The sequence below is a fragment of the Gorilla gorilla genome, chromosome 14, assembly GCF_029281585.2.
Source record: "Gorilla gorilla gorilla isolate KB3781 chromosome 14, NHGRI_mGorGor1-v2.1_pri, whole genome shotgun sequence".
NCBI lineage: Eukaryota > Metazoa > Chordata > Mammalia > Primates > Hominidae > Gorilla > Gorilla gorilla.
Genome location: NC_073238.2, coordinates 49,720,979 through 49,735,150, shown reverse-complemented (window position 1 = coordinate 49,735,150; position 14,172 = coordinate 49,720,979). Strand labels below are relative to the sequence as shown.

The 14,172-nt window shown below is 36.7% G+C and overlaps 1 protein-coding gene across 7 annotated transcripts in view; it reads right to left on the bottom strand.

Moving 5' to 3' along the window:
• The window catches only part of NBEA (neurobeachin), a 723,498-nt gene that overhangs the window by 237,922 nt on the left and 471,404 nt on the right, over positions 1-14,172 (bottom strand). For all 7 annotated transcript variants that reach the window (XM_055360199.2, XM_055360200.2, XM_055360202.2 and 4 more), the window contains one exon: positions 1,638-1,762. In XM_055360199.2, coding sequence (XP_055216174.2) covers positions 1,638-1,762 — 125 coding nt within the window. The remainder of the gene's footprint in view (positions 1-1,637; positions 1,763-14,172) is intronic.

Genomic DNA, 14,172 nt, shown 5'->3' with positions numbered 1-14,172 from the left:
TTGGCAACTCAGTATTACTAATGATATCACTGTAGTATAAACTCTGTTACAAATTGTCTTTATATGTTTCTACTTTCAAATGAGATAAATTCAGGATTAATTGGTGAAAAAGTCTAAACTATTGGTTAAATGAAATGAAGGTTTAATAATTTTAAGATCATATTATAAAGCATGCCACTACTAGGTAGGCAGATATTTCTAAGATTCTCTCCTACAGGATCATAATGATAACTCATTTTGAGTTGGTATCAAATCCTTAGAGGGCTATTATCCTTAGGTGCTATTTTTAGTTATTCAAAGAAGACAAATTATAATTTTTTTCCAGCATATTTTTTCCATAGTTACTTTTACTATATAAAGTTACTGTATAACTTTTATCTTAGGTATAACAGTTTCATATGAAATCCTTATCTATTTTTAATGATATTTTGATGCTTATTAAGTTATAGCAATTCATAGCTTACTGGGAAAAGAAATTTTAGAAGCTTTACACATTTTGTCTTTTTATTATTTCCCTGTTCAATTCATTAAGAACATGAATGGTATTACATGATATAAACTATGATTTGATATAATACTATTTATCAACTGTTTTTAAATTTTAAAAACAGATGGCTCACTTAGTACTCCAAAATAAAAGAAAATTAATATAATAAAATACAAGTAATTGAAGAACAAAAGTGGATAACAAACACATGGACAGTGTTCATTACTGGTATTTCCTTAGTGAATGTGGTTTGTAAAATTCTGATATACCCCATCAAACTTTAACTTGTTACAGCATTTAAAAATGGGCAAGTAGACCAAATGTTCCTAAGATACTTCTTAGCAGAAAACAATCTAAAGTAGCAGCATTTTTATTAAACTACAAAAATATTTTGATATTTATGATTTATTGTACAGTTTATAAAGAACAATTTAGGGTATAGTTCTACTGTAGTGTGATAATGATACTGTTAAGTAGGAGACCATCTTTTTCAAACTTCATTTGTAGTTCATTGGAGGATTGGAAATTTAAATTGGCAGCTTATAACAAGATTTTAAATTATATTTTATTAAGCTGAAAGGAATAGGTGGGATTAAAACAAAATATCACATAAAGAGGTTATTAAGAAAACTTTTTTTAGTTATATATACAATATGTATATGCATACATAAACATATACTCACAGTATACATATGTATATATATTACATGTGTATATGTATATTAATGCAGTATATATAAGTATGTACACAGAAACAAATTTATACATAAAATATCTAAGTCTGAGTACAGGATCACAGTATTTACTATGGGTCTTGGTCATCAAAGTTTGAAAGACACCGAGAAAGAAATTGATTTTATTCTTGTGTTAGGATATATGAAAGGACTGTTAGTTAATAACTAACTATGTGAAGTCCATTTAGCTCTTAAAAATAAGTTGAAGGCTACAAAAATATATCTAATCTGAGAAATATTGGGTTGATTAACAGTAACCTAAATGATGCTGAAGGATAAAGCACAACAAAATATTTCTGACTCAAGACATGGAGAACATTAAATACTAGCGAAAAAAAAAAAAAAAAGGAATTCTCAAACACAAGGAGTCACCTCACATCCAGAAGTATTTTTGTGGAAGAAGCATTGGTACTAACCATATTCTATTGCAGCTTTGAGCAATGCCTCAGCATGAGTGGAGCCAAATGCATTGCGAACAAATCGTCTCCTTCGACGAAGATCATCTTCCCAGTAATCCAAACGCCAGAAATCATGCAATTGGCTAAGAGTAGAGGGAAAAAAAGTAATCCCTATTAATAACAATGCATAACTGGAAATACATTTTTCTATACAATTGAAGTTATTTTGTTGGTCTCATTGAAAAATTAAGATAATTTTGGAGATACTTATATTTTACACTTGTATTTGTGTATATATATACATATATTTATATATATTTCCTCTACAAGTGAAAAAGACTTAAAATAATAACATTCTCATATTTCAGGTATTATACTACTCAGCTCTGCTTTTTATTTTTTAAAACTTTCTTCCTTCTACTAAAAGCATTCATCATGTGGAGTTTAGTAACAAAGGCAACATCAAATTACAAGTAGCAATGGTACAGTTTGCTTTCTTTTACACTGTTTTTAACAAGGGTTGTAAATCACGGAATAGACCTCACTACAAATAGTTTACAATTTAATGACCACGGTTTCTTAGTAGGCTGAATTAAGAAGTATAAAATATTGCCCACTTGGATTTGGTGGAAAAATGATTAAAATAATGTGCTGAAATATTCATTGAAATAATTCCCCGCTGCCCACAGCAACCTGAGAAAAATGCAATTTTATCCATTATTAATAATACTGAATTAGAGCTGCAAAAATTTCCAGTATGTGGTAATTGTCTTGGTAAATTGTTATTCTAATGCTAATAGAGTTCTTGGATGATTCTACAGCTTTCAACTAATATAAACCATTAATAGCCACGGCGAACATTGGCCATCACTGTCTTTTATACTCTAAACCAATACTAAAAATCCAAGAGATATTTCAGAAATGATGGAAATAGCCCATTATATAGCCAATGAAACATTTCATCATATAATTTTTGTTTTCAATTTAATTTCAATAAACATTAGTAATAAATACCACTGCTTAAGAAGTCAATTTTTCTGCATCTAATAGTGGAGTAATACACTCAAAAGATAATATTCTAATTTTCCAGAGCAGCACTATTCATAAAAACATATAAAATACTTTCCTAGAAGATTTCATTTCATTAATTATTTTGATATTTTACTGTAGAAGAACACTTTAAGTCTGATTAAGGCAGGACCTATGTATGTTTTGCTCATCATTATATTTCTAGCACAATGTCTCGCCCACAGTATGTTTTTAGTAAATATTCATTGAATTAATGAAAACATTTTTTTAATTTCAAAAAAAAGCTATGGATTTTTTCAATGTATGGCCATTGAGAAAAATAATTTCATTTTGAAAAGCATTTTAGATTTTATGGCTATATAATTTTGTTATCTATAACTTCATTATAAAAACCCAATAGTATAAAGGGCATATACAAAGAACTAAAATTGTAAGTCTTTGAAGTATGCTTTAATGCACTTATTTTTCCTGTACATCATAATTATAACTTAATTCTTCTGTTAAATAATGATTACTTGATGAATAATAGTAATAAACAGTATATCTCTCTAATTTAAAATAGGATGATTTCTGTCCTTACAAATACAAACTAATCCCAGTAATTTAAGGAAGACCATGCTAAAATCATGCTATATTGATTTTCATTAAGATTATGTTAAAATTAAGTCACTGAATTCACCAAAAGTGGTCAGAGAGCTAATGTTATCTAAAATTTCTAACCATAGACATACTCTTCCCTATTCTTCTGTAAGGGCAGCTGAACAGTTCTGGAAAGAGTATGTAAAACAAACATAAGAAAACTCTGAAGACCTGAAACCCCATACAAATTCTAGAAGATAACACTGGAAAAACTCTTCTAGACATTGGCTTAGGCAAAGACTTCATGACCAAGAACCCAGAAGTAAATGCAACAAAAAGAAGGATAAATAGATGGGACTTAATTAAACTAAAAAGCTTCCTTTTGCACAGCAAAAGAAATAATCAGTAGAGTAAACAGACAACCCATAAAGTGGGAGAAAATTTTCATAATCTATACATTGGGCAAAAGGAATCCAAACAAATCAGCAAGAACAAAACAAACAATCCCATCGAAAAGTGGGCTAAGGATATGAATAGACAATTTTCAAAATAAGATAGACAAATGGCCAACAAACCTATGAAAGAGTGCTCAATATCATTAATTATCAGAGAAATGCAAATTAAAACCACAATGCAATACCACCACGCTCCTCCAAGAATGAACATAATCAAAAAATTCAAAAAAAAAATGTTGGTGTGGATGTGGTGAGAATGTAAACATTTTACACTGTTGATGGGAATGTAAAGTGGTATACCCACAATGAAAAACAGTGTGGAGATTCCTTCAAGAACTAAAAGTAGAGCTACCATTTGATCCAGCAATGCCACTCCTGGGTATCTACTCAGAGGAAAAGAAGTCATTATACAAAAAAGACACTTGCACATGCATGTTTATAGCAGCACAATTTGCAATTGCAAAAATACAAAACCAGCCCAAATACCCATCAATCAGTGAGTGGATAAAGAAAATGTGTGTACACACACACACACACACACACACACACACATTGGGGACTCAGGGGAAAGGGTGGGAGGTGGGTGAGAAATAAAAGACTACACATTGGGTATAGGGTACACTGCTCAGGTGATTGATGCACCAAAATCTCAGAAGTCACCACTTAAATAACTTATTCACATAACCAAATACCGCCTGTTCCCCAGAAACCTATTAAAATAGATTTTAAAAAAGAGAAGACTCTGAAAGATGAGAAAAGGCAGACTGGCTAAGGACCCCAGGACCTAAGGAACAACATATTGATGAGTTGTTTTTGTTTCATATATCCCACACTTGGAGGCAAAGAGGCCAACAGCCCAGATAGACCAATGAGTACAAACAAACAAACAAAAAGCCCCAGCAAAAGCCTGCTCCCTCTAGTCAAAAGATCAAAAAAACAGCAGTTTAGCAAGATAGAAAACTTTCAGACAACTGCTATACTCCAGCCAAACATCACAGAAAAATTGTGTCCCCACCTGACCTACACCAGCAAAGGATGGGTGTGAAACCCAGACATGTACCCTCATGAAGGTGTAATGAGACACCCAACACCCTTGCTGGGTGGTATCAGAGAACACCAAGTCGACAGCCAGGACTTCATCTCTGCTGGCTGGTAACAAGGTGCCCCACTCACATGGAGTCAGTGGAGACCATGTGGAGAGGTTGGATTTCCACCTCCCATTGGACAGTAATGGGGCATCCCTCCCCCTCCCCACTGGGGAAGTGTCAGAGTAAGCCTACTGCAGAGTCAGGACTTTCACTGCTGACAAACAGCAATGAGGCCAGCCCACCAGTGGACATCACATGGGGACAGGGAACTCCCACCCCAATCAAGCAGTAAAGAAAAGCCTCTGACTCACTGGGTTTCAATGGAAGCCAAGTGAAGAACTTAGATTTCTACCACCATCTAGCAGATATAAGGCAGTGTCCCCACTTCCAGATGAAGCAATGTTACAGAAAGTCTAAATAGAAGGTTTAAATAAAATAAATTATCTCAGAAAAAAATAAGAAAAGGTCCAGGTTTCAATCTAAAATCACTTGTCATATCAAGAACCTGGAAAATCTCCAAGGGAATGTAAAAAGATCACCCCAAAATGCCAACATCGAAACGGCAGAGAATTTAAAACAGCCATGATTGAAAATATACTTCAATACGCAATTATGAAAATGCTTGAAATGAATGAAAAAAATACCCTTAGCAAAGAAATAGAAATTCTCAGAAAAGAAACAGAAGATGTAAAGAAGAACCAAACGGAAGTTTTTGAACTGACAAATATAATAACCAAAATAAAAGCTCAGTAGTTGTGCTCAACAGCAGAACAGAAGGAACAGAGGGAGGAATCACTTAATTGGAAGACAGGATAATAGAAATTATGCAAACTGAATAACAGAAGGAAATAGAGGAAAAAGTGAACAGAGCCTTGGGGATCTGTGGAGCACAATATTTAGCATTTGTGTCACTGGAATCCTAGAAGGAGAGGAGAAAGTCAGCAGAGCTGAAACAATGTCCAAAAAAATAATGGCGGGTGGGGGAGGAGCCAAGATGGCCGAATAGGAACAGCTCTGGTCTACAGCTCCCAGCGTGAGCAACGCAGAAGATGGGTGATTTCTGCATTTCCAACTGAGGTACCGACTTCATCTCACTGGGGTGTGCCAGACAGTGGGTGCAGGACAGTGGGTGCAGCGGACCGTGTGCGAGCCAAAGCAGGGCGAGGCATTGCCTCACCTGGGAAGTGCAAGGGGTCAGGGAATTCCCTTTCCTAGTCAAAGAAATGGGTGACAGATGGCACCTGGAAAATCGGGTCACTCCCACCCTAATACTGCGCTTTCCCAATGGGCTTAAAAAACGGCACACGAGGAGATTATATACTGCACCTGGCTCAGAGGGTCCTACGCCCATAGAGTCCCGCTCATTGCTAGCACAGCAGTCTGAGATCAAACTGCAAGGCGGCAGCGAGACTGGGGAAGGGGCGCCCGCCATTGCTGAGAATTGATTAGGTAAACAAAGCAGCGGGGAAGCTCGAACTGGGTGGAGCGCACCACAGCTCAAGGAGGCCTGCCTGCCTCTGTAGGCTCCACCTCTGGGGGCAGGGCACAGACAAACAAAAAGACAGCAGCAACCTCTGCAGACTTAAATGTCCCTGTCTGACAGCTTTGAAGAGAGTAGTGGTTCTCCCAGCACACAGATTGAGATCTGAGAACGGGCAGACTGCCTCCTCAAGTGGGTCCCTGACCCCCAAGTAGCCTAACTGGGAGGCACCCCTCAGTAGGGGCGGACTGACACCTCACACAGCCGGGTACTCCTCTGAGACAAAACTTCCAGAGGAACGATTCGGCAGCAGCATTTGCAGTTCACCAATATCCGCTGTTCTGCAGCCACTGCTGCTGATACCCAGGCAAACAGGGTCTGGGGTGGACCTCTAGCAAACTCCAACAGACCTGCAGCTGAGGGTCCTATCTGTTAGAAGGAAAACTAACAAACAGGAAGGACATCCACACCAAAAACCCATCTGTACATCACCATCATCAAAGACCAAAGGTAGATAAAACCACAAAGATGGGGAAAAAACAGAGCAGAAAAACTGGAAACTCTAAAAATCAGAGTGCCTCTCCTCCTCCAAAGGAACGCAGCTCCTCACCAGCAACGGAACAAAGCTGGACGGAGAATGACTTTGACAAGTTGAGAGAAGAAGGCTTCAGACGATCAAACTACTCTGAGCTACAGGAGGAAGTTCTAACCAATAGCAAAGAAGTTAAAGACTTTGAAAAAAAATTAGACGAATGGCTAACTAGAATAACCAATGCAGAGAAGTCCTTAAAGGACCTGATGGAGCTGAAAACCATGGCACGAGAACTACGTGACGAATGCAGAAGCCTCAGTAGCCGATGCGATCAACTGGAAGAAAGCGATGGAAGATGAAATGAATGAAATGAAGCGAGAAGTTTAGAGAAAAAAGAATAAAAAGAAACGAACAAAGCCTCCAAGAAATATGAGACTATGTGAAAAGACCAAATCTACATCTGATTGGTGTACCTGAAAGTGATGGAGTGAATGGAACCAAGTTGGAAAACACTCTGCAGGATATCATCCAGGAGAACTTCCCCAACCTAGCAAGGCAGGCCAACATTCAAATTCAGGAAATACAGAGACCGCCACAAAGATACTCCTTGAGAAGAGCAACTCCAAGACACATAATTGTCAGATTCACCAAAGTGGAAATGAAGGAAAAAATGTTAAGGGCAGCCAGAGAGAAAGGTCGGGTTACCTACAAAGGGAAGCCCATCAGACTAACAGCTGATCTCTTGGCAGAAACTCTACAAGCCAGAAGAGAGTGGGGGCCAATATTCAACATTCTTAAAGAAAAGAATTTTCAACCCAGAATTTCATATCCAGCCAAACTAAGCTTCATAAGTGAAGGAGAAATAAAAAACTTTAGAAACAAGCAAATGCTGAGAGATTTTGTCACCACCAGGCCTGCCCTAAAAGAGCTCCTGAAGGAAGCACTAAACATGGAAAGGAACAACCGGCAGCAGCCACTGCAAAAACATGCCAAATTGTAAGGACCATCGAGGCTAGGAAGAAACTGCATCAACTAATGAGCAAAATAGCCAGCTGACATCATAATGTCAGGATCAAATTCACACATAACGATATTAACTTTGAATGTAAATGGGCTAAATGCTCCAATTAAAAGAAACAGACTGGCAAATTGGATAAAGAGTCAAGACCCATCAGTGTGCTGTATTCAGAAAACCCATCTCATGTGCAGAGACACACATAGGCTCAAAATAAAGGGATGGAGAAAGATCTACCAAGCAAATGGAAAACAGAAAAAGCCAGGGGTTGCAATCCTAGTCTCTGATAAAACAGACTTTAAACCAACAAAGATCAAAAGAGACAAAGAAGGCCATTACGTAATGGTAAACGGATCAATTCAACAAGAAGAGCTAACTATCCTAAATATATATGCACCCAATACAGGAGCACCCAGATTCATAAAGCAACTCTTTAGTGACCTACAAAGAGACTTAGACTCCCACACAATAATAATGGGAGACTTTAACACCCCACTGTCAACATTAGACAGATCAATGAAACAGAAAGTTAACAAGGATGCCCAGGATTTGAACTCAGCTCTGCACCAAGCAGACCTAATAGACATCTACAGAACTGTCCACCCCACATCAACGGAATATACATTCTTTTCAGCACCACACCACACCTATTCCAAAATTGATCACATAGTTGGAAGTAAAGCACTCCTCAGCAAATGTAAAAGAACAGAAATTAAAACAAACTGTCTCTCAGACCACAGTGCCATCAAACTAGAACTCAGGATTAAGAAACTCACTCAAAACCACTCAACTACATGGAAACTGAACAACCTGCTCCTGAATGACTACTGGGTACATAATAAAATGAAGGCAGAAATAAAGATGTTCTTTGAAACCAATGAGAACAAAGACACAACATAGCAGAATCTTGGGGACACATTCAAAGCAGTGTGTAGAGGGACATTTATAGCACTAAATGCCCACAAGAGAAAGCAGGAAAGATCTAAAATTGACACCCTAACATCACAATTAAAAGAACTAGAGAAGCAAGAGCAAACACATTCAAAAGCTAGTAGAAGGAAGAAATAACTAAGATTAGAGCAGAACTGAAGGAAATAGAGACACAAAAAACCCTTCAAAAAATTAATGAATCCAGGAGCTGGTTTTCTGAAAAGATCAACAAAATTGATAGACTGCTAGCAAGACTAATAAAGAAGAAAAGAGAGAAGAATCAAATAGATGCAATAAAAAATGATAAAGGGGATATCACCACCGATCCCACAGAATACAGACTACCATCAGAGAATACTATAAACACCTCTACGCAAATAAACTAGAAAATCTAGAAAATGGATAAATTCCTTGACACATACATCCTCCCAAGACTAAAACAGGAAGAAGCTGAATCTCTGAATAGACCTATAACAGGCTCTGAAATTGAGGCAATAATCAATAGCTTACCAACCATAAAAAAGTCCAGGACCAGATGGATTCACAGCCGAATTCTACCAGAGGTACAAGGAGGAGCTGGTACCATTCCTTCTGAAACTATTCCAATCAATAGAAAAAGAGGGAATCCTCCCTAACTCATTTTATGAGGCCAGCATCATCCTGATACCAAAGCCTGGCAGAGACACAACCGAAAAAGAGAATTTTAGACCAATATCCTTGATGAACATTGATGCAAAAATCCTCAATAAAATACTGGCAAACTGAATCCAGCAGCACATCAAAAAGCTTATCCCCCATGATCAAGTGCGCTTCATCCCTGGGATGCAAGGCTGGTTCAACATACGCAAATCAATAAATGTAATCCAGCATATAAACAGAACCAAAGACAAAAACCACATGATTATCTCAATAGATGCAGAAAAGGCCTTTGACAAAATTCAATAACCTTCATGCTAAAAACTCTCAATAAATTAGGTATTGATGGGACGTATCTCAAAATAATAAGAGCTATCTAAGACAAACCCACAGCCAATATCATACTGAATGGGCAAAAACTGGAAGCATTCCCTTTGAAAACTTGCACAAGACAGGGATGCCCTCTCTCACCACTCCTATTCAACAATGTGTTGGAAGTTCTGGCCGGGGCAATCAGGCAGGAGAAGGAAATAAAGGTATTCGATTAGGAAAAGAGGAAGTCAAATTGTCCCTGTTTGTAGATGACATGATTGCATATCTAGAAAACCTCATGGTCTCAGCCCAAAATCTCCTTAAGCTGATAAGCAACTTCAGCAAAGTCTCAGGATACAAAATCAATCTGCAGAAATCACAAGCATTCTTACACACCAATAACAGACAAACAGAGAGCCAAATCATGAGTGAACTCGCATTCACAATTGCTTCAAAGAGAATAAAATACCTAGGAATCCAACTTACAAGGGATATGAAGGACCTCTTCAAGGAGAACTACAAACCACTGGTCAATGAAAAAAAAGAGGATACAAACAAATGGAAGAACATTCCATGCTCATGGATAGGAAGAATCAATATCGTGAAAATGGCCATACTGCCCAAGGTAATTTATAGATTCAATGCCATCCCCATCAAGCTACCAATGACTTTCTTCACAGAATTGGAAAAAACTACTTTAAAGTTCATATGGAACCAAAAAAGAGGCCACATTGCCAAGTCAATCCTAAGCCAAAAGAACAAAGCTGGAGGCATCACGCTACCTGACTTCAAACTATACTACGAGGCTACAGTAACCAAAACAGCATGGTACTGGTACCAAAACAGAGACATAGACCAATGGAACAGAATAGAGCCCCTGGAAATAATACCATACATCTACAACTATCTGATCTTTGACAAATCTGACAAAAAGAAGAAATGGGGAAAGGATTCCCTATTTAATAAATGGTGCTGGGAAAACTGGCTAGCCATATGTAGAAAGCTGAAACTGGATCCCTTCCTTACACCTTATACAAAAATTAATTCAAGATGGATTAAAGACTTAAATGTTAGACCTAAAACCATAAAATCCCTAGAAGAAAACCTAGGCAATACCATTCAGGAACATAGGCATGGGCAAGGACTTCATGTCTAAAACATCAAAAGCAATGGCAACAAAAGCCAAAATTGACAAATGGGATCTAATTAAACTAAAGAGCTTCTGCACAGCAAAAGAAACTACCATCAGAGTGAACAGGCAACCTACAGAATGGGAGAAAATTTTTGCAACCTACTCATCTGACAAAGGGCTAATATCCAGACTCTACAATGAACTCAAACTAATTTACAAGAAAAAACCAAACAACCCCATCAACAAGTGGGCGAAGGATATGAACAGACACTTCTCAAAAGAAGACATTTATGCAGCCAAAAGACACATGAAAAAATGCTCATCATCACTGGCCATCAGAGAAATGCAAATCAAAACCACAATGAGATGCCATTTCACACCAGTTAGAATGGTGATCACTAAAAAGTCAGGAAACAACAGATGCTGGAGAGGATGTGGAGAAATAGGAACACTTTTACACATTGGTGGGACTGTAAACTAGTTCAACCATTGTGGAAGACAGTGTGGCGATGCCTCAGGGATCTAGAACTAGAAATACCATTTGACCCAGCCATCCCATTACTGGGTATATACCCAAAGGATTATAAATCATGCTGCTATAAAGACACATGCACACATATGTTAATTGTGGCACTATTCATAATAGCAAAGACTTGGAACCAACCCAAATGTCCAACAACGATAGACTGGATTAAGAAAATGTGGCACATATACACCATGGAATACTATGCAGCCATAAAAAAGTATGAGTTCATGTCCTTTGTAGGGACATGGATGAAACTGGAAACCATCATTCGCAATAGACTATCGCAAGGACAAAAAACCAAACACCGCATGTTCTCACTCATAGGTGGGAACTGAACAATGAGAACACATGGACACAGGAAGGGGAACATCACACACTGGGGACTGTTGTGGAGTGGGGGGAGGGGGGAAGGATAGCATTAGGAGGTATACCTGATGCTAAATGACGAGTTATTGGGTGCAGCACACCAACATGGCACATGTATACATATGTAACAAACCTGCACGTTGTGCACATGTACCCTAAAACTGAAAGTATAATAATAATAAAATTTTAAAAAAAAGATGCTCTGCATGTGAAAGAACGAAGAATCTAAAACAAAACAAAACAAACAAACAAAAAAATGGCGGAAAACTTTCTAAATTTGGCAAAAACATAAATGTACGGATTTAAGTAGCTTATTGAACTCGAAACATGATAAATCCAAGGAAGTCCATGCTAAGACACATCATAATTAAATTTCTGAAAACTGAGGGCAAAGAAAGTCTAAAGAGCAGCCAGAGAAAAGTGGCATCTCATCTGCAGAAGTAAAACAGAATGACAATATATTTTATATCAGAAACAATGATGACCAGAGGAAGTGGCAAAATGTTTTTTAGGTGCTAAAAGAGAAGAACCGTCAACCCCAAATCCTATAGCCAGTGATGAGACCTCCAGAAATAACAAGTGAAGATATCTTTAGATGAAGTAAAAAACAGAATATTTATTGCCATCAGAGCTAGTCTAAAAGAAAGGCTATAGGCAGTCCTGTAAACATGAGAGAAGTAATAGAAGAAACACTGAAACATTAGGAAGAAAGAACACAATAAGCAAAATATGACTATCTATAATAGGCTTTCCTTTTCCTCCTGAGTTTTCTAAATTATGTTTTACTGTTGAAACAAAAATTGTAACACTGATGTGGTTCTAAGTATATTCACTGGTAATATTTAAGATAACTATATTATAAATGGGGGAAGGCAAAGGGATGTGAAAGGACGTAGTGTCTATATTTCACATGGACTGACAGAATGTTAGCACCAGTAGACTGATAAGGCTATGCATAAAAAATGTAATACTTAGAGCAAACATTAAAAAAGCTACACAAAGGGATATACTAAGAAACATAGATAAATCAAAACAGAATTCTAAAAAGTGACCAAGTCACCCACAGGAAGGCAGAAAAAATTAATTACCCTTGATTTAAAAAAGAATTCTCGAGGGAAAACCAAAAGAATACAGAACTGAATGAAAATCACAATAAAAATCAACACTTGTTGGACACAAGTAAAGTAGAACTGAGAGGGTAATCTATAGTACTAAATGCATATATTGGAAAAGAAGAAACATTTAAAATCAGTAACATAAATTCTCACCTTAAGAACACATAAAAGGCAAGTAGAAGAAAGGAAACAATAAAAAAGCAGAAATCAATAAAAATCAGTGAAACTGAAAACAGAAAAACAACAGAGAAAAATTAACAAAACAAAGAGCTGTTTCTTTGAAAAAAATCAATAACACTGACACACCTCTAAAAAGACTGACAAAGTAAAAAAGAGTAGACACAAATTACCAATATCAGGAATGAAAAAGGGGATATCACTAGTGACTCTGAAGACATCAAAAGAAGGAGTGGATACTGTGAAAGACTCTACACACATAAATTTGGCAGCTTAGAAGAAATGGACCAGAATACATGAATGACCACAACTCACCCAATGTGAAAAAGATAATATGGACAACTCTGTAACAATTAAAGAAATTTAAGATGTTTACTCCTCTTTCCCCAAATCTCCAGGCCCAGATAGTTTCACTGAAGAATTTTATTAAACATTTAAAGAAGAATTAACTCCAATTATACATAATCTCTTCCAGAAAACAGAAGAGGAAGAAATATTTCTCAATAATTATTATAGCTAACATCAACCTGATACAAAAACCAAAAACAGTACAAAAGAAGAAAACTACAGACCAATATCCATCCTTTATATAGACAAAAAAATCCTTAAGAATCAATGTAGTGCATTACATTAACAGCTGAAGAAGAAAAATCACCTGATCATATTAGTCATTATAAAAGGTATTTGACAAAATTTAGCAACGATTCACAATTTTAGAAAAGTTCAGGAAAACAGGAATAAAAGGCAATTTCTTCAACTCGATAAAAGTGTCTACAAAAAACTTTAGCTAACTTTATACTTAAGAGTGAAAGACTGAATGTTCTCCACCTAAAACTGGGAATAAGGCAAAGATGTCTGCTGTTACCACTCTTACTCAACAGAGTACTGAAATTTCTAGCCAATGCAGTAAGGCAAAAGAGAGGAAATAAGAGGAATATAAATAGAAAAAGAGGAAATAAAATTGTCCCTATATGCAGATAACATGACTGTCTATGTAAAAAATCATGCAAAATCTGTCAAACACTCCTAGAACTAAGGACTGAGTTAAGCAAGGTCACAAGATGCAAGATAGACACACAAATAATAATTGTATTTCTATTTACTAGCAGTGAATATGTGGACACAAAAAATTATAATCACTAAATGGAAAGATAATGGGCTATACCCTACTATACAGTGGG